Source organism: Triticum urartu, chromosome 4A, assembly GCF_056163025.1.
Source record: "Triticum urartu cultivar PI428250 chromosome 4A, HENAU_Tu73, whole genome shotgun sequence".
NCBI classification, from domain to species: domain Eukaryota; kingdom Viridiplantae; phylum Streptophyta; class Magnoliopsida; order Poales; family Poaceae; genus Triticum; species Triticum urartu.
In genome coordinates this window covers 35,926,717-35,946,232 of record NC_141876.1, presented here as the reverse complement: position 1 = coordinate 35,946,232, position 19,516 = coordinate 35,926,717, and the positions used below count along the sequence as shown (strand labels likewise).

Genomic DNA, 19,516 nt, shown 5'->3' with positions numbered 1-19,516 from the left:
ACTTATTTGGGGATAGACTAGTAGTAACTATTTTTGTAACATCACAAGCGAGATATTCTGCAGTTACATTTGTTTATCCAAGCATCCTCAACATATCTATACATTCCTCTTTCAGAGCCGTACCGAGAACCGTGGCAACGGCTTACTGAAGCTCCTCAACCAACTTTTGCAATAACAGATAAGATGGCTGGCCGATGCTCCTCAACTCGCTTTAGCAACAATTAGTGACGGCTGCGGCTTAACCTCAGGAACCGAGTCCACGTTGATGACATGGTTAACATCTGCTGCCCAAAAGCTTGCCGTTTTGATGTCATCCTTTGTCATCAACTTGGAGTAATCTTCATGGTTGTACACGGCATTGTTCTTCCCTCCAAACTCCGCAGGAAGGACTTCTGGATCAATGTGGTTGTACATTGTCTTCATGCTCTCTTCGTTCTCCTTGTACACAAAGTTCAGCTTCTGGGCTGATTTCGGGTCAACCAGTACTTTGAGAACCTGAAAGCATTTGAAACATTCAAGTTGGAAAATAAGTATGGTACCTTTTTGTATCGGTCAATAGCTGTTCTTAAGAAATAAATGAAAGTGCTTCCTGATAAAAATGAGGCATGCAAGACTACGTTTATGAAGCAGTAACTTCCGAAAAAAGCCTACACCTTGAAAGAAGCCTCAAATACTTTGGGCGGATTGAACAGAAACGCAATTGAAAGCCTCTCCGGGTAATGGTTTTGCAGGACATTCATACAGTCTCTGGCAGTCTTGAAGGGGGTCGCATGGGCCAGTGTCCATCCTGTGAAGTCTATCAGCCACACCATTTTGTCATGACCTTCAGGCAGGCTGAGGACTGCATTCTCCAAGGTATATACAAGATATTGCAACTGCCCTTCGTGAGACAATGTATTCTGAAATTGTGTAAAAATGTTATACATGTGAGTTCTAGCTAGGACAAGCAAGCTAGAGGGTGACAGTTCTGAAGCTAGGAACATGTTGACTTCTTACCTGCTTTGCGGGTCTCATTACAACCACAGTTCTGCCCTCTCTATCTGTGAAAGTTGCCCTGTACATTTTACCTGTTTCTGCTTCAACGGAAACATCCGGCTGAAATGAGGAATAAGACAATTAACGGAGAGTTTAGCAACTTGATGAATAGAAACAAGGAAAGTGAAAAAGAAAAACTACCCAGCGAATATCCTCAGGTCTCTTAGTTGCCCTCCACTTGAGACTTTCTTTCAGCATTTTTCTAGACTTGTCAACATTCCAGTTGCGGGCGTCGAGATATCTTATCAAGCATGCTTCATCGCAATATTTTTCTCCACGGCTAGATAAAGACCCAAGAGCAGCTCTTAGTTCCTTGATCTGTTCCCAGGAGATTGTTACATGAGAGAATTGACGAGAAAATAGTAGACATCTTTGAATTAACAGATTAGAATAATAAATACGTGTAAACCCTGTATGCTTTATACAGATAACAATGAACACAAGTTCCTTGAACTAGTATTTTTTTTTTATCACCGTAGGCCCCTTACGAGCTTCCAGTAAGTGGAAAGATGAAAATGACTCTGCAGGCTCTGGTTCAAAAGGGGATTATGGTGATTCTGCTGCAACATACAGGTGTATGTACAGCTAGATGAAAGAATGCATGGTCAGACATTTCGAACTCCTAAAATTCTACATTGTAGGATTTTGTGCAAAAAAAAATTGAACTAGTAGACTACGTGAACTCTGAATTGCTGACAAAAGACTATGCTTAGTAAGACACATTTTTTCAAATGGTCATTATCATCAGAGGGTGAGATGTGATCATCCTTGCGAGGAAGTATCTGAAGTACATTATACAGCTGGATTGATGCGTTTATATTTCTTTAAGCAGAACAAGATACACAAACTCCACATAACTTTGTAATCGTGGAGTTGTCTGTGCATAAAACCGAGAATCGTTATCATGGAGAAACAAATATTCCATGAAAGGTGAAGATGTAATGACAGCAAAATTAACTCATAACACAAGGACCGAGAATAAGCTGTTTGGGTCACAATAAATATAGTATGTATGTAGGAGATAAATTGACATGGTGTCCCTTTCTTCTTGATTTACCATGACATGATCTTTCAGGATTCTACTTGGCTATATTACAGTTTGACCATTTTCATTTTATTACAAATGCAACTAAGGTTGAAGCCGGAGATAGACAAATTAATGCAGCCACCACGATTTTTTTTACCTTTTCTTTTTCTTGTTAGGATGGGGGTCAACATTGTAATTTATTTACTAGAAGCCATAAAATCTGCATGCTAATAGTTCCACAAGGTAACCAGAATATGATAATTTTCAAAAATACCTTTGCTTGTCTCTGTTCAGCATCATCTGAATCGAAATGAGAAGCTTGCTTTTTCCGAAACATGTTCCCTTTAAATCAATGATGCTCAACCTTTAAACAGAAAATATATTTGGAACAAAATTAGGTGACAGTGGCCAACCCTTGTGCAAACCCACTTCAAATGTTTGAGTGCAGTTACATTTTAAATAGTACGTGCAAGAACTATCAAACATCTATTAAAGAATAACAGAATTTGAAATGATGGTCAATTAATATACATGCCTGATTCTGCACAATTGATACGAATGCATATGTATGAAAAATATAATTTCTTGTTTGACCAGACTTCCAAATAAGTTTATAGTGGCTTTTGAGAGAAACATAAAGCTAGACTGGATGAAAAATATCAAGACTCTGAAAGTTGGTCGCAAATCCAACGAGAGATGCTTGATGTTATCTTACTTTTGTTTTGGTATTGTAAAAACTTCAACCACAGCACTATAAAATGGCAATTACAGTTGCTCACAAGGTGATAATAATTCAAACTTCTCTCGTTGCTGGCAGCGCTGATTCAAACTTCTTTAAGTTTGACCAAGCCTAGAAGAAATATATTGACATCTACAACACCAAACTAATTTTGATACAATCATCAAAAAATATATTTTCACACTATAAATATTTGATGTTATAGTTTCTGGGTAATTTTTTCTACAAGCTTGGTCAAATATGGAGAAGTTTGACTTGCGACATAGCTAGAACTTCAAATAGTTTGAAACGAAGTGCATAAATATTCATACTCCAAAGTGTATATGTCTGAAGATTACCAAACAATGAATCCTACCTACCATTACTGCAAACTCTGACTAAATTATAGACCACAAATATTTGAATCCATTTCCACATAAATCAATAAGAGCATTAACTTCAAATTGTCTCTATCAGTGCAAGGCGATGGTTGCCTACTTCCCCTAGTTGACACTATCATGTACCAGTTCAGTACGTACACCAGCCAAATGTCAAGCCTATTGACGTTGTCCTAGTCACTGTACCAGACTATGAATCGCGAAACACCAGCAGTTCACTCAATGAACCCTAGAAAGATCTGCTGTCGATCTCCTGTAACGCACAATACGGCAATTGAAGTTGGACGAAAGGTGATAACAATATACCCTATCCATTTCAAATCATTTGAGTTTGATCAACATCTGTAACACCAAATTATTTTCTTTAGATTCATCATAAAATATATTTCCTGACGATATATATTTAACATTGTGGATACTAGCCCATTTTTGTATGAACTTAGTGAAATATATTAACACATTTTTCTACAAACTTGACTCCGAACAAAGCTATAACTTCATATAATCTGAAACGGGCCATATAAAGAGATTGTCTTGAGTTCTCCAATCCACGCATCCCCCGCTCTCGCGAAACCCTACCCTCCCGCGCCGCCACCCGCGAGGCGGCCGGGGAGGGCTCCCAGATCCTCCCGCCGCGAGCTTCCCCTCCTCCCTCCTCCCTCGCCGCCGCCAGGGGGGGCGACCAACGCCGGCGCCGGCGGGCTTGTTCTTCCTCCGGCGCGACGGGGTGGCGCGGGGTGCTTTTTCGGGTGTGGGCACGTGGCGGCGCAGCATGGCGGCGTGCGGCCTCCTGGCGGGCGTGGCGCTGCGTGGCCGGCTGCGCGGTGGAGCGCGCCTCGCCGTGGCGCCTGGATCCGTCCGGCAGGCGGCGTGGGCGGCGGCTGGGGTCTGGCCTCAGGCTCCCGGCGGCTGAGTTGGTTCCTCTCCGTCGCGGGCGTGCGTGGTGGTGCGGCTCGGTTGGTGGCGGTCCGGCGACCTGGTGGTGGTGGCTGGCGGTGCGCGTGGAGGTGGTGCTTCCACTTGGCGGCTCTCTGTGCGGGGAGGCAGGGGAGCGGCTTGGACAGGGGCGGCGCCGCCGACAGCGTGCCGGCTGCGGCGCGAAGGCGGGAACTTTACGGGCCTCAGAGATCCTTGCCGGGCCTGTGCGGCCACAGGCCTGGTATGTTCCCGTTATTGCGTCCGGTCAGCTACCGTCATTGACGGTGGAGATGGGGCCCTCCTGCGTGCCGACGGTGTTGCTGCCCTAGTCCCGGCTCCTCTTCTTCATTGTGCAGGCCATGCTTCACGGTGCCGTGGTGAGACAGCGTGGGTAGCTTCATGGCCGGGTTGGTGCAGGGTGGTGGTCAATTTGGTGGTGAGCTCCGGAGTGCCTGAGGTGAAGGTTGGGATCGGGAGAAATCCCTGTTGGCTTGGCCGACACCGACACGGTGGCGCATGAGGGTGCCGCCGGACCTTCCTGGAGGGCGTCGGGGCTATCCTTCCTCTCTCCTCACCGCATACCGGGGAAACCCTTGGCAGCAGCGTCGTCATCGTCGCGTCCCTTCTTATTGGAGGTGCTTCGGAGGCTCGAAGCTTGGTGGGCGATCTCCGGTGGATGCAGCGGCCACGAGGCTTCTTCGTTTTTTGTCGATCCGCCGTTGTCGGCATTTGTTTCTCTTGTATTTTCTCTTTCATTCCTTTTGGGCGTGTCTGTGCTGCTTCCGCCCCAGCACCTATCGTTGGTTGTCCCGGTTGGTTGCTTTGTATACAAAACGGGGGGAAACCCTTTTTCGTAATTTGAAACGGAGCGAGTGTTTAGATTTCTAGCCTATTAATGCATAGTATACTTTGTGTGTCAATATTCATACTTCAGACTACCATACAATGAATCTTACCATATTGTCAAGTCCGAAGGGATTGTAGACCACAAACATTTTTTGCATAAATAAGCAAGACATTGATTTATAAATTGTCTCTATCAGCGCAAAACGATGGGTGCCTCTTTCCCTTATTTTGCTATCATGCATGTATCATTTCGGCACGTACAGCAGCCAAATGTCAAGCCTGTTGACGTCGTCCTAATCACTACTGTACCACACTATGACACCGAAAACACAAGCAATTTCGCTGAATGGAAAAGCACAACCCCTAGGGAGAATCTGCTGTCGATCTCCTCTAGAAACAATCGTGGTATCTGTCAAGCAGTGCTAACAAAGGCCAAGTAAACCTATGGTAGTTGTAACATGGCACCAGGTCGGATCGCAACATCCGTTTTTTCAAATCACGTGGCCGGGAAATGCACGTAAGTGGTAAGTATTATTGCCCGACTTTGACCTTTAAGGGGAAAGTTCGTGGAAGCTGAAGGTTCAACACGTTACTTTTTATCATTTCGATGCGCAGAAATCCCGGATCTCCTAAGGCAGCATGAATCAGAAAGAAGAAGACGGGTGGGCTCATAAGAAAATAGGCTGAAGATTTCTGAATACTTAAAGCTTTCCCCACTAAAAGATGAACATGTTCTGATGTTCATAGTTTCATACACGCAGAGTCACAGTTACATGGAACAGAGAATGACAGATTCCTGATGAATGGTTTCACAGAGACAAGCGCAAGATCATGAATCACCAAGGGCAGGGAATATAACCCGAGCACGAGTAATTGAATACATAATCAGAACATGATTGGGCAAGAATCCACCACAGCAGTTGTCAATCCAGCAGGACAAACAAGAACAATAAATGAAAACTGAATCAAGAAAAAATCTCCATGCGTACCAGGATCGACCTCGACGGGAGCCCCGGGAGACGAACGATGACCAAGAACCGGGGTTCCGAGAGTCCCTGGCGCAATGGCGGCGAGACCTGGACTGGCGTTAAAAGGAGAGATGTCGATAGAGTTGGGCTGGACTTTTCTCCTCCAGCTGAGTCCTGACCTCTCGGAGGGACAGAGGGAGGAGCTGGGCCGGGGAAGGAAGCGACACCGAAACGACGGCGTGGAATGAATCTGTGGAATCTCACGCCACTGCTGTTGATGTTGCGATGGGGAGGGATTTGGAGGAGCCGGCCATTAAGGGGTCAGCTTGTGGACGATGAAGAGCTTTGCGGAGCGGTTAATGACTTGCGCCAAAGTGCTTTGCATTCTGACGTGTGGGATCGGGTCCGGTGGCAAGACTTTCGTAGTGGACATCGCATCCCACCAGATGTGTGACGGGGCCCGTACTGCATGCATGTGAACGGCACGGGGACCCCCAAAATATCGTCTCTTTCGGCACAGGGGAAGGTCGGCAGTCCACGATACGGTACTAACTCCGTATTGTTTGTGCCAAACTTTGACCATAGATTTAAGTAAAAAAATAATAATGCATGTCATCAAAAATTATATCATTTGATTCGTATTTGAACATAGTTTTCAGTGGCATTATTTTCGGTTACATGCATTAACGTTTTGTTAGTTAAATCTAAGGTCGAAATTTAGTATAATGTGCGAACGAGACCAATAAACCAGGACTGAGGTAGTACTTGCTATGGTCCCTACACTGTCTTGTAGGATGTGCGTCTGTTTGTATCAAAAATGCGTTTCATTGAATTCATATTTGAACAAAAATTAAAATTTATCTTTGTTTGTCGCATAATTTATATTTTGTTGATCAAATCGAAGAGCTAAAAATATATGCACACCAACAAACAAGATCCTTTCGATCTACGTTATTCTTCATCGACGGCGGTTGTTGTTCTGGTGCGCTAGTCCTATGGGGCCTTAGCATGACGACTTCTCAACTGTCTACTACAACAAGTTGTGCCCAACCCCGGTGATGGAGGGGCGATGATAGCGGAGCACCTTCGGCTTGCTTTAGTCCTTGTAGTCGTCGGTAGGTGGTCTATGAATTTGGATGTGATTTTTATTATTTATGGTGTTCATTGTACTACCGTGATCGAGGATGGATAGATTGAAAGTTTTCTGGAAAAAAAAAACAAGGACGGGAGTGTACAACAATACAGCATATGAACTTCGTTAGCTCCAATTACGTTAGAGTTTTTGAACTTTGATTGCCTCCAGACACTTTGGGAGTAGTGTGATAAACCCAAAATCCAAGTTGTAAAAAGAAAGCACAATCTTGTGAAAATCCGCAAAATGTGCACTAAGGTCACCTTCAATCACCTTTCCAAAAGGACCACTGAAACTCCATAGGACAACCATCCGGCCCTGCCGCCTTATTACGCCTTATTACACTCCATCTGAAAGACCGGTTGTCTAATTCTATTGTTCCGCGAACTCTGTCGTAAAATAGCTCTCACCGACCTGGTGTACATCATCAACGACTAGATAAACATAAATTTTAAGTCTAGGAGACACCAATGAACATCCAAAACCTTGACACCCACTCCTGTCCTTGAACACTTCATGGATGTCCCCTCTCTTGGCTCGACCATTGTCTCCGCAAACTTTGCCTCACAACCCTAACCACTCCGACAAGATCACGAGATTGATTATGAATTGATTGCGAGTTTGCAACCAGAGAGAAAAGCAGTTACATATGAATATTAAAAAGAGATCATAGACATGAGGTTTCTCTATGACCATCATCTTTTCATATATATGGAGTTTTTTTGCGGAGGGTATATATGGAGTAACTTGGGGAAATGGTAAAAACAAATTCGATTAATATTCCTGAAATGGCAGCTGCATATTACAAATTTAAGTGTATAATAAAATACAGATGGAAGACGGGTAAATAATAAGTGAATTATTCTTTAGTGTTTCAAATTATTGGCCAACGGAATATGGAACTGTTGTGAGATCACTTGTTTGGGGATATACTAGTAATAACTATTTTTGTAACATCACATGCAAGATATTGCAGTTACATTTATTTATCCAAGCATCCTCAACGTATCGATATATATATTCCTCTTTTAGAGCTGTGAACCGTCACATTGGCTCGCTGAAGCTCCTCAACTTACTTTTGCAATAACAGGTGAGATGGCTCGCCGATGTTCCTCAACTTGCTTTAGCAACAATCGGTGACGACTGCGGTATGACCTGAGGCACCGAGCCCCCGTTTACGGCATGGCTACCATCTGCTGCCCAAAAGCTTGTTGTTTTGGTGTCATCCTTTGTCATCAACTTAGAGTAATCCTCATGGTTGTACACCACAATGTTCTTCCCTCCAAACTCCACCGGAAGGACTTCTGGATCAATGTGCTTGTACATGGTCTTCATACTTTCCTCGTTGTCCTTGTAAACAAAGTTGACTTTCTGGATTGATTTCGGGTCAAGGAATACTTTTATAACCTGAAACCATTTGAAACATTTCAGTTGGAACATCATAAACACAGAATATAGCTCTTTTCGAAAATCTTTCTGAACAGAATCAGGGTAATGAAAGGATGGTGTTCAGAGGCAACACCTTAAAGAAAGCCTCAAATACTTTTGGGGGGTTGAACAAAAACGCAACTGAAAGCCTCTCAGGGTAATGGTTTTGCAGGATATTTGCACTGTCTCTGGCAGTCTTTATGGGGGTTGCATTGGCCAGCGTCCATCCTGTGAAGTCTATCAACCACACCATTTTGTCTAGACCCTGAGGCAGGCTGAGAACTGCATTCTCCAAGGTATATATAAGATACCGAAGCTGCCCTTCATGAGACGATGTATTCTGAAATTGTTTAAAAAATATTATGCAGGTGAATTCGAGGTTAAGGAAGCCATAGGCCCACAAAAAACAGCAAGTGCTTACCTGCTTTGCAGGTCTCATAATAACGACAGTTCTCCCCTCTCTATCTGTGAAAGTTGCCCTGTACATTTTACCTGTTTCTGCTTCCACAGAAACATCAGGCTGAAATGAAAATGAAAACAATCAAAAGAATGCTTGGTTACTTGGTCAAGTTTTTGGAATGAAATCACTTGAGCATTTCAAGGAAGGAAAATGCATATTTACCCAGCGAATATCCTCAGGCTTGCTAGCTGCCCTCCACTTGAGACTTTCTTCCAACATTTTCCTAGACTTGTCAACATTCCAGTTGCGGGCTTCGAGATACCTAGCCAAGCATGCTTCACTGCAGTACTTGTCGCCACGGGCAGACGCAGGCCCAAGTGCAGCTCTCAGTTCGTTGATCTGCTCACGGAAGATTGTTTCATGAGAAATGGACGAAAAAACAGTAGTATATATGTTTAACCAAGATGAAGATACCAAGGTAGTTTTCTCTTTGACAAGAACTAGTATGCATCGATATTGCTTACGGGCTTCCACTGAACTGGAAACATCTAAAGGATTCATAATAGAGCTTCTACAGTCTCGATACGGAAGGGGGCTATGTTGAATCAGTTACAACATACATTTGTATCAAAAGAAGCGCATGTAAAAAAGCTTGTGTACATTTCACACTCTTAAAGAGTAAAAATGCTACATTACGGGCTTTTATGCAAAACAGAATATCATTCAGTAGTCTACGTAAGATCTGAACTACCACAAAAAAATATGCAAAGAGACATATTGTCACAGTATCATTCCCGTCGCAACATAAGACATGACAATCCTTTGTGAGGGAGTATGTCAAACTATTTGTCTCGGATCAAATAAATAATATATAGGTGATAACTTACATATATCTGCCTTTGTTCTTCATTTATTAAGCCAGAACCATTCGGGCTACTATGCTATATTCAGGTTCAAAGTTTTGCCCATGTTAACTTGTTTAGATATCCTTTCCGGAAAGAAAAAAACTTGTTTAGATATTCACATAAGATGGAAGCTTGATAAAAACCTTGGAAAGAAACTAATGAATCCACCATCATTGTATATATTAGTACCTAGAACATGTACTTTACATGGTAATAGTTCTACAGCATAACCAAAACCTGACTTTCAATTAGTACCTTTGCTTGTCGCTGCTCAGCATCATCTGAATTGAAATGAGAAGTGTGCTTCCTACGAAACATGTTGTCTTCAACTTACTGAGGTTCAACCTTCAAGTGTGAAATGACGACAAATTAACATACATATTAGATGAGTAGATAATTGAATGCAGTTGTACTTTCTATTTGACTAAATTTCAAACATAAGTTCGTCATTACTTTTGAGAGGAAGTGGCTTCAAATCTGACCAAGTTGGCATGAGTCAAGAGATCATGTAGTGAGATTATTGATATTATCTCTGTTTTTCTTCCTATTACAACAGTTCGCAGATAACACTAAAAATGGCAATTAAATTTGGACAAAAAAGACCATGATGTTTCAAGCTGGACAAAAATGACCATAATAATGTAATTATATTTCTAGTGTTCTACTACTACATAATGCTGTAGAATGAACAGCATAAGTAAGCTCTTTTGTGTGCCAATGCAAAAATTACCACACTATAAGGTCTTACCATCCTGGTAAGTCTAAATGAACCATAGACCACAAGCATTTGGATCCATTTCAGCAAGCATAAATAAGCGCACTTGCTCTAACTACTGTCTCCGTCGCAGAAAAAGTATGGGTGCATCTTCCCCTTATTTTCCGTCACACATCAATTAAGAGGGTCAGAAAATGTGGTAAGCCTACAAAGCTCACGTCGTGATCAACTGTCCCAGCAGACTACAACAGGCAACGACAAGTGACCGTACTCCATCCATGAACAAGTCCAAGACCTCTAGAAAAAGTTGCATTGTTCTAGGCCGGCACCAGATCAGATGGGCCTAAAAACATCTGTTTTCTAATCACGTGGCAGGAAAACGTGCGTGAGGTTTCACATGCTGCCACCGTGAGTGGATCGCACCACGGTCCGCGGTGCGTGGAGGAATCCCTGTTTTCTACTATCAGTAGCTGACAAGAAGAGATAGAGGGGCGGCCTTTATTGGTACTAGTTAATTGTTAGGGCGGCCTTAATAGCAGCCCTGATGCAACTCTGACTTGTTAATTGTCACCCCAACTTTTGACTTCTAATGCAGAAGGTTGTGGAGAGATGAAGGTTTCCACATGTTACTTTTACCATCTACTAGTACATAACTCTGTGTTGGTTCATAAATCTTCAGCAAAGAAGCATCAAGATTTATGAGTTCCTAAATCTGTACTGCTGATGCTAGCATGTTTATTTCCTTCTAAAAAGATGCCGCCCTAACAATTAACTAATGCCTGCAGAGTTACAGTATACAGTAAAATAGCAGGGGTTTTCAGATGAACAGAGCCTGATGGATTTCAGGTGGATGGTTTCAGAGTTTTTCAGACACAAGCACAGGATTTACCAATCGGCAGGGGAACGTAGCGAGCAGGAGTGGCTCAATATCATCAGAACATGAACGGGGAAGAATCAACTGAATAATTTTCCAGGCAGGCAGGTAACAAGAACAAGAAATGGAAAAGGAATCAAGAAATAAGGAGAAAAGTTCCCCGTACCAGGAGAAGAAGCCCCGGGGAGAAGACGAACCGGACCTGCACCTCGGCAACTCAGGCTCCGGGAATCACCCACGGAACGGCGGCGAGGAAGGAGCTGGCCGGCGCTGGCTGGGAGTTGGACGGCGCTCTCCTCCTCCTCCTCCTGCCGTCTAGGGGCGCAACAATAAACAACACGAGAGAGACAAAGGGCGGAGAGGCGGACTGACTGGGGAGGCAACACCGCACCAACGCCGTGGAGTGGAGGTTGCGCGGAATGAATCACGCGCTTGCGATGAGCGGGGGTTCGGGGGAGCACGCGCACGCGCACGCCATTGGAGGCAGGGTCAATTTTGTGGTTGGCCTCGCCGGGAGCGGGTTATTGCTGCGTCGCCGGTGTAGCGGACCCGTTTGTTTGGGTTCTGCTGGTCCGGTCGCGGTGAACCGAACGACGGGTGCGATTTGCAGGCCAAGGGTAACTCTTTCAACGGGAGCTGCCGTGAAACCGACGGGGCGTGGTACACGACTGCGGACAGCGCCGGGGACGTTCGGTACTGTCACTCTTTGAACGAGCGAGATTGTACATTGCACAAAAGAGACCGATCGATCACCTTTCGAAGTTTGCGGTGGACAATCAACCGCATCATCTTCACTGCATTTATGAGATGAGATGGAAAACGCTGGCATTCACCCGACTGATAACTGTCCGCGCGACTCGACGGTCGACTTACCGGGTTGTCGGATCCGAAATTGATTCAACGCATGCACACAGAGCGATTCTTGATCCAACCGGTTTGCGGCATGGGTCATGTTGCACGCTCTCGAGTGCAACTTGGCTCATGTTGTGGAGAGTTCCACGGCCTCATACACATGGCATGTGCCCCTGTGGGCCCGATGTGCCGCTCTTCATCTTTGGCTTATCCTCTGGTCTCTTCCACACACTTTGTCTCATCCTTGCCTTATCCCTTCCTGCACTCGTCATCGTGTAGCTCCCCTCCGTATCTCGTTTGTACATAGAGCCGGTGCCGACCAGGTGCGTGGGGCCTGCTGTTGGCTCGCGTAAGGCGAGAAATAGAAAAGAAAGCAGTGTCGAGACAGCTCATTTAGCGCGCTGAGATTGAAAATATGGGGAAGAAAAGAAGCGCACCCCAAGTATTGAACCCTAGTCACAGGGGCAACACCGGCGCTGCTAAATACTGTGATCGCTTCCAATTACTGTTTAGTAGTAGGACCGCAACCTACTGGAGGCGATCGGAGCCGGTTTTCTCCGTTTTTTCTTTCTTTTTCGTTTTCTTTGCTTTTATTTATTTTTTCTTCTCCATTTTTTTTATTTTTTTTCATTCTGCATTCTTTTATACATGATCAATATTTTTCTAACTACTTGTTCAATATTTTTTAGATACTTGTTCAACAATTTTTATATACATGATCAACATTTCTCAAATACTCGTTCAACATTTCTCAGATACTTGTTCAATATTTTTCAATACTTGTTCAACATTTTTATATACATGATTAACATTTCTTCAAATACTCGTTCAACATTTTTTAAATACTTGTTCAACACTTATATATACATGATCAACATTTCTTAAAATACTCGTCAACATTTTTCAAATACTCATTCAACATTTCTTAATACTCATTCAACATTTTTTCAAATACTTGTTAAATATTCTTAATACTTATTCAACATTTTTCAAATGCTCGTTCAACATTTTTAGGACTAACTTTATGTACTCCTAGGAGTATGTACTGCCATCTTCAATATACCTTGTATACGCGTTGATTATACCTCTTTATCATTCTTAATATACTTCATTAAATATTCTAAAATACCTTATTACGAGTTCCGCTGAAAAAATATCAAACGAGCAACCCAAATCCGTCACCCCACCCCGCTACCGCCGACAGACCCACCACCATGTGGCGCGGGATGTGGAGCTCCGGCCGCGGCGCCAGAAGTGGTGAGGACCCCGAGCGGAAGCGCTGCGTCGCCGCCGATGCAGCGAGGAAGCGCTCCACCCGGCAGCACACGAAGCAGGGAGATGGAGGAGTATGACCGGCGGCAGGCTTGGCTCTTCTATGGCGCGGGCAGCTCCGCCGCATCGGCTAGCTCGCGTATTATGCTCCCGACGATGAAGAGGGAGCCGGAGGAGCTCCCACCGCGTCGGCTAGCTCGCGTATTCTTCTCTCGCCGATGAAGAGGGAGCCAGAGGAGCTCCTGCCACTCCGCGCGGTGAAGAGGGAGCCGGAGGCGGAGCGGCGGGGTGCCGACGTCGTCGTGCCGGAGGAACTCCCCCCCTTCCGATGCGGATGCCATTGAGGCAGCCACAGCGCCGCCGCCGGGACGAGGAACTCGACGCCGTCTTGTACGAGCAGGGACTCACGATGGCACGCGATTTCAATGACAACATGGCCGCGTGGTGCCATGAAGCCACCGCGCAGGATGCCATCTTCGTCGACCTCACCTCCGACGATGACGATTGATGATCTCCATTGTTGCAGCGTCGCCGCTGCACCCTGATGTCTACTACACAACCTTTTTCTTGTAGACGTTGTTGGTGTTGGAAATATGCCCTAGAGGCAATAATAAATTAGTTATTATTATATTTCCTTGTTCATGATAATCGTTTATTATCCATGCTAGAATTGTATTGATAGGAAACTCAGATACATGTGTGGATACATAGACAACACCATGTCCCTAGTAAGCCTCTAGTTGACTAGCTAATTGATCAATAGATGGTTACGGTTTCCTGACCATGGACATTGGATGTCATTGATAACGGGATCACATCATTAGGAGAATGATGTGATGGACAAAGACCCAATCCTAAGCCTAGCACAAGATCATGTAGTTCGTATGCTAAAGCTTTTCTAATGTCAAGTATCATTTCCTTAGACCATGAGATTGTGCAACTCCCGGATACCGTAGGAGTGCTTTGGGTGTGCCAAACGTCACAACGTAACTGGGTGGCTATAAAGGTACACTATAGGTATCTCCTAAAGTGTCTGTTGGGTTGGCATGAATCGAGACTGGGATTTGTCACTCCGTGTAAACGGAGAGGTATCTCTGGGCCCACTCGGTAGGACATCATCATAATGTGCACAATGTGATCAAGGAGTTGATCACGGGATGATGTGTTACGAAACGAGTAAAGAGACTTGCCGGTAACGAGATTGAACAAGGTATCGGGATACCGACAATCGAATCTCGGCCAAGTATCGTACCGCTAGACAAAGGGAATTGTATACGGGATTGATTAAGTCCTTGACATCGTGGTTCATCCGATGAGATCATCGTGGAACATGTGGGAGCCAACATGGGTATCCAGATCCCGCTGTTGGTTATTGACCGGAGAGTCATCTCGGTCATGTCTGCATGTCTCCCGAACCCGTAGGGTCTACACACTTAAGGTTCGGTGACGCTAGGGTTATAGAGATATTAGTATGTGGTAACCCGAAAGTTGTTCGGAGTCCTAGATGAGATCCCGGACGTCACGAGGAGTTCCGGAATGGTCCGGAGGTAAAGATTTATATATGGGAAGTCTTGTTTTGGTCGCCGGAAAAGTTTCGCGCATTATCGGTATTGTACCGGGAGTGCCGAAAGGGGTCCGGGGGTCCACCAAGGGGGTCCACCTGCCCCGGGGGGCCACATGGGCTGTAGGGGGTGCGCCTTGGCCTACATGGGACAAGGGCACCAGCCCCAAGAGGCCCATGCGCCAAGAGATAAAAAAAGAGGAAGAGTCCTCAAAGGGGAAGGCACCCCCTAGGTGCCTTGGGGAGGAGGGATTCCTCCCTTGGCCGGCGCCCCCCCTAGGAGATTGCATCTCCTAGGGCCGGCGCCCCCCCCCCCTAGGCTCCCTATATATATAGTGGGGGAAGGAGGGCCTCTCAATCTAAGCCCTGGCGCCTCCCTCTCCCTCCCATGACACATCTTCCTCCTTCCGCAGCGCTTGGCGAAGCCCTGTTGGAATCCCGCTACTTCCACCACCACGTCGTCGTGCTGCTGGATCTCCATCAACCTCTCCTCCCCCCCTTGCCGGATCAAGAAGGAGGAGACGTCACTGCTCCGTACGTGTGTTGAACGCGGAGGTGTCGTCCGTTCGGCGCTAGGATCATCGGTGATTTGGATCACGACGAGTACGACTCCATCAACCCCGTTCTCTTGAACGCTTCCGCGCGCGATCTACAAGGGTATGTAGATCCACTCCTCCCTCGTTGCTAGATGACTCCATAGATAGATCTTGGTGACACGTAGGAAAATTTTGAATTTATGCTACGTTCCCCAACAGTGGCATCATGAGCTAGGTCTATGCGTAGTTACTATACACGAGTAGAACACAAAGTAGTTGTGGGCGTTGATTTTGTTCAATATGCTTACCTTACTAGTCCAATCTTGATTCGGCGGCATTGTGGGATGAAGCGGCCCGGACCAACCTTACACGTACGCTTACGTGAGACCGGTTCCACCGACTAACATGCACTAGTTGCATAAGGTGGCTAGCGGGTGTCTGTCTCTCCCACTTTAGTCGGATCGGATTCGATGAAAAGGGTCCTTATGAAGGGTAAATAGCAATTGGCATATCACGTTGTGGTTTTTGCGTAGGTAAGAAACGTTCTTGCTAGAAACCCATAGCAGCCACGTAAAACATGCAAACAACAATTAGAGGACGTCTAACTTGTTTTTGCAGGGGTATGCTATGTGATGTGATATGGCCAAAAGGATGTGATGAATGATATATGTGATGTATGAGATTGATCATGTTCTTGTAATAGGAATCACGACTTGCATGTCGATGAGTATGACAACCGGCAGGAGCCATAGGAGTTGTCTTTATTTATTTATGACCTGCGTGTCAACATAAACGTCATGTAATTACTTTACTTTATTGCTAACCGGTAGCCATAGAAGTAGAAGTAATAGTTGGCGAGACAACTTCATGAAGACACGATGATGGAGATCATGATGATGGAGATCATGGTGTCATGCCGGTGACGATGATGATCATGGAGCCCCGAAGACGGAGATCAAAAGGAGCAATATGATATTGGCCATATCATGTCACTATTTGATTGCATATGATGTTTATCATGTTTTTGCATCTTGTTTACTTAGAACGACGGTAGTAAATAAGATGATCCCTCATAATAATTTCAAGAAAGTGTTCCCCCTAACTGTGCACCGTTGCGAAAGTTCGTCGTTTCGAAGCACCACGTGATGATCGGGTGTGATAGATTCTTACGTTCGAATACAACGGGTGTTGACGAGCCTAGCATGTACAGACATGGCGTCGGAACACATGCAAAACACTTAGGTTAACTTGACGAGCCTAGCATGTACAGACATGGCCTCGGAACACAAGAGACCGAAAGGTCGAGCATGAGTCGTATAGAAGATACGATCAACATGAAGATGTTCACCGATGTTGACTAGTCCGTCTCACGTGATGATCGGACACGGCCTAGTTGACTCGGATCATGTAATCACTTAGATGACTAGAGGGATGTCTATCTGAGTGGGAGTTCACAAGATGAACTTAATTATCCTGAACATAGTCAAAAGGTCTTCGCAAATTATGTCGTAGCTCGCGCTTCAGTTCTACTGTTTAGATATGTTCCTAGAGAAAATTTAGTTGAAAGTTGATAGTAGTAATTATGCGGACTAGGTCCGTAAACTGAGGTTTGTCCTCATTGCTTCATAGAAGGCTTATGTCCTTAATGCACCGCTCAGTGTGCTGAACCTCGAACGTTGTCTATGGATGTTGCGAACATCTGACATACACATTTTGATAACTACGTGATAGTTCAGTTAAACGGCTTAGAGTTGAGGGACCGAAGACGTTTTGAAACGTCGCGAAACATATGAGATGTTTCGAGGGATGAAATTGGGATTTCAGGCTCGTGCCCACGTCAAGAGGTATAAGACCTCCGACGATTTTCTTAGCCTGCAAACTAAGGGAGAAAAGCTCAATTGTTGAACTTGTGCTCAGATTGTCTGAGTACAACAATCGCTTGAATCGAGTGGGAGTTGATCTTCCAGATGAAATAGTGATGGTTCTCCGAAGTCATTACCACCAAGCTGCTTGAGCTTCGTGATGAACTATAATATATCAGGGACATATATGATGATCCTTGAGATATTCGTGATGTTTGACACCACAAAAGTAGAAATCAAGAAGGAGCATCAATTGTTGATGGTTGGTGAAACCACTAGTTTCAAGAAGGGCAAGGGCAAGAAAGGGATACTTCATGAAACGACAAGTCAGTTGCTGCTCAAGTGAAGAAACCCAAAGTTGAACCCAAGCCCGAGACTAAGTGCTTCTGTAATAAAGGGGAACAGCCACTGGAGCAGAATTACCCTAGATACTTGGTAGATGAGAAGACTGTCGATAGAAGTATATTGGATATACATTATGTTAATGTGTACGTTACTAGTACTCCTAGTAGCACCAGGGTATTAGATACCGGTTCGGTTGCGAAGTGTTAGTAACTCGAAATAAAAGCTACGGAATAAACGGAGACTAGCTAAAGGTGAGCTGACGATATGTGTTGGAAGTGTTTCCAAGGTTGATATGATCAAGCATCACACGCTCCCTCTACCATCGAGATTGGTATTAAAACTTAAATAATTGTTATTTGGTGTTTGCGTTGAGCATAGACATGATTGGATTATGTCTATCGCGATACGGTTATTCATTTAAGGAGAATAATGGTTACTCTGTTTATTTGAATAATACCTTCAATGGTCTTATGCCTAAAATGAATGGTTTATTGAATCTCGATCGTAGTGATACACATGTTCATGCCAAAAGATAGTAATGATAGTACCACCTACTTGTGGCACTGCCACGTAAGTCATATCGGTATAAAACGCATGAAGAAGCTCCATGTTGATGGATCTTTGGGCTCACTTGTTTTGAAAGGTTTGAGACATGCGAACCATGTCTATTGGTGTATATGCATGAAGAAACTCCATGCAAATGGACCGTTTGGACTCACTTGATTTTGAATCACTTGAGACATGCAAATCGTACCACATGGGCAAGATGAGTGAAAGCCTCGTTTTCAGTAAAATGGAACTAGAAAGCAACTTGTTGGAAGTAATACATTTTGATGTGTGCAATCCAATGAGTGCTGAGGCATGTAGTGGATATCGTTATGTTCTTACTTCACAGATGACTTGAGTAGATGTTGAGTATATTTACTTGATGAATCACGAGTCTGAATTATTGAAAGGTTCAAGTAATTTCAGGGTGAAGTTGAAAGATCGTCGTGACAAGAGGATAAAATATCTATGATATGATCATAGAGATGAATATCTGAATTACGAGTTTGGCACAGAATTAAGACATTGTGGAAATTGTTTCACAACTAATACAGCCTGGAACACCATAGTGTGATGGTGTGTCCGAACATCATAACTGCACCCTATTGGATATGATGCATACCATGATGTCTCTTATCGAATTACCACGATAGTTTATGGGTTAGGCATTAGAGACAACCACATTCACTTTAAAAGGGGCACCACGTAATTCCGATGAGATGACACCGTATGAACTATGGTTTAGGGAAACCTAAGCTGTCATTTCTTAAAAGTTTGGGGCTGTGACGCTTATGTGGAAAAGTTTCAGGCTGATAAGCTCGAACCCAAAGCGGATAAATGCATCTTCATAGGACACCCAAAACAGTTGGGTATACCTCATGTCTCAGATTCGAAAGCAATAAGGGATTGTTTCTGGAATCGGGTCCTTTCTCGAGGAAAAGTTTCTCTCGAAAGAATTGAGTGGGAGGATGGTGGAGACTTGATGAGGTTATTGAACCGTCTCTTCAACTAGTGTGTGGCAGGGAACAGGAAGTTGTTCCTGTGGCACCTACACCAATTGAAGTGGAAGCTTATGATAGTGATCATGAAACTTCAGATCAAGTCACTACCAAACCTCGTGGGATGACAAGGATGCGTACTACTTCAGAGTGGTACGTAATCCTGTCTTGGAAGTCATG

The 19,516-nt window shown here is 44.4% G+C and overlaps 2 protein-coding genes across 2 annotated transcripts; both read right to left on the bottom strand.

Moving 5' to 3' along the window:
* Positions 1–53: 53 nt before the first annotated feature.
* On the bottom strand, positions 54–6,298 carry LOC125550474 (phosphatidylinositol transfer protein PDR17). The gene is made up of 6 exons (XM_048713474.2): positions 5,932–6,298; positions 2,337–2,426; positions 1,177–1,353; positions 997–1,095; positions 654–899; positions 54–495 (listed from the first exon to the last, which is right to left on the bottom strand). Exons 2-6 carry the CDS (start codon positions 2,397–2,399, stop codon positions 202–204), a joined length of 879 nt encoding a protein of 292 aa, XP_048569431.2. The 5' UTR covers positions 2,400–2,426; positions 5,932–6,298; the 3' UTR covers positions 54–201.
* A 1,592-nt stretch (positions 6,299–7,890) lies between these two features.
* LOC125550475 (phosphatidylinositol transfer protein PDR17) lies at positions 7,891–11,962 on the bottom strand. Its single transcript, XM_048713476.2, has 7 exons — positions 11,756–11,962; positions 11,531–11,679; positions 10,031–10,120; positions 9,093–9,269; positions 8,892–8,990; positions 8,565–8,810; positions 7,891–8,449 (listed from the first exon to the last, which is right to left on the bottom strand). Exons 3-7 carry the CDS (start codon positions 10,091–10,093, stop codon positions 8,156–8,158), a joined length of 879 nt encoding a protein of 292 aa, XP_048569433.1. The 5' UTR covers positions 10,094–10,120; positions 11,531–11,679; positions 11,756–11,962; the 3' UTR covers positions 7,891–8,155.
* Between the last annotated feature and the right edge of the window lie 7,554 nt (positions 11,963–19,516).

Excerpts from the sequence above, each read along its gene's own strand:
- LOC125550474 (XM_048713474.2), bottom strand. The coding sequence starts at position 2,399 with ATGTTTCGGAAAAAGCAAGCTTCTCATTTCGATTCAGATGATGCTGAA. Across the intron at positions 1,354-2,336 it reads CTGAACAGAGACAAGCAAAG|ATCAAGGAACTAAGAGCTGC; the intron begins GTATTTTTGAAA and ends TCCTGGGAACAG. Across the intron at positions 900-996 it reads TAATGAGACCCGCAAAGCAG|AATACATTGTCTCACGAAGG; the intron begins GTAAGAAGTCAA and ends ACACAATTTCAG.
- LOC125550475 (XM_048713476.2), bottom strand. The coding sequence starts at position 10,093 with ATGTTTCGTAGGAAGCACACTTCTCATTTCAATTCAGATGATGCTGAG. Across the intron at positions 8,991-9,092 it reads AGCCTGAGGATATTCGCTGG|CCTGATGTTTCTGTGGAAGC; the intron begins GTAAATATGCAT and ends TTTTCATTTCAG. Across the intron at positions 8,450-8,564 it reads TATTTGAGGCTTTCTTTAAG|GTTATAAAAGTATTCCTTGA; the intron begins GTGTTGCCTCTG and ends AAATGGTTTCAG.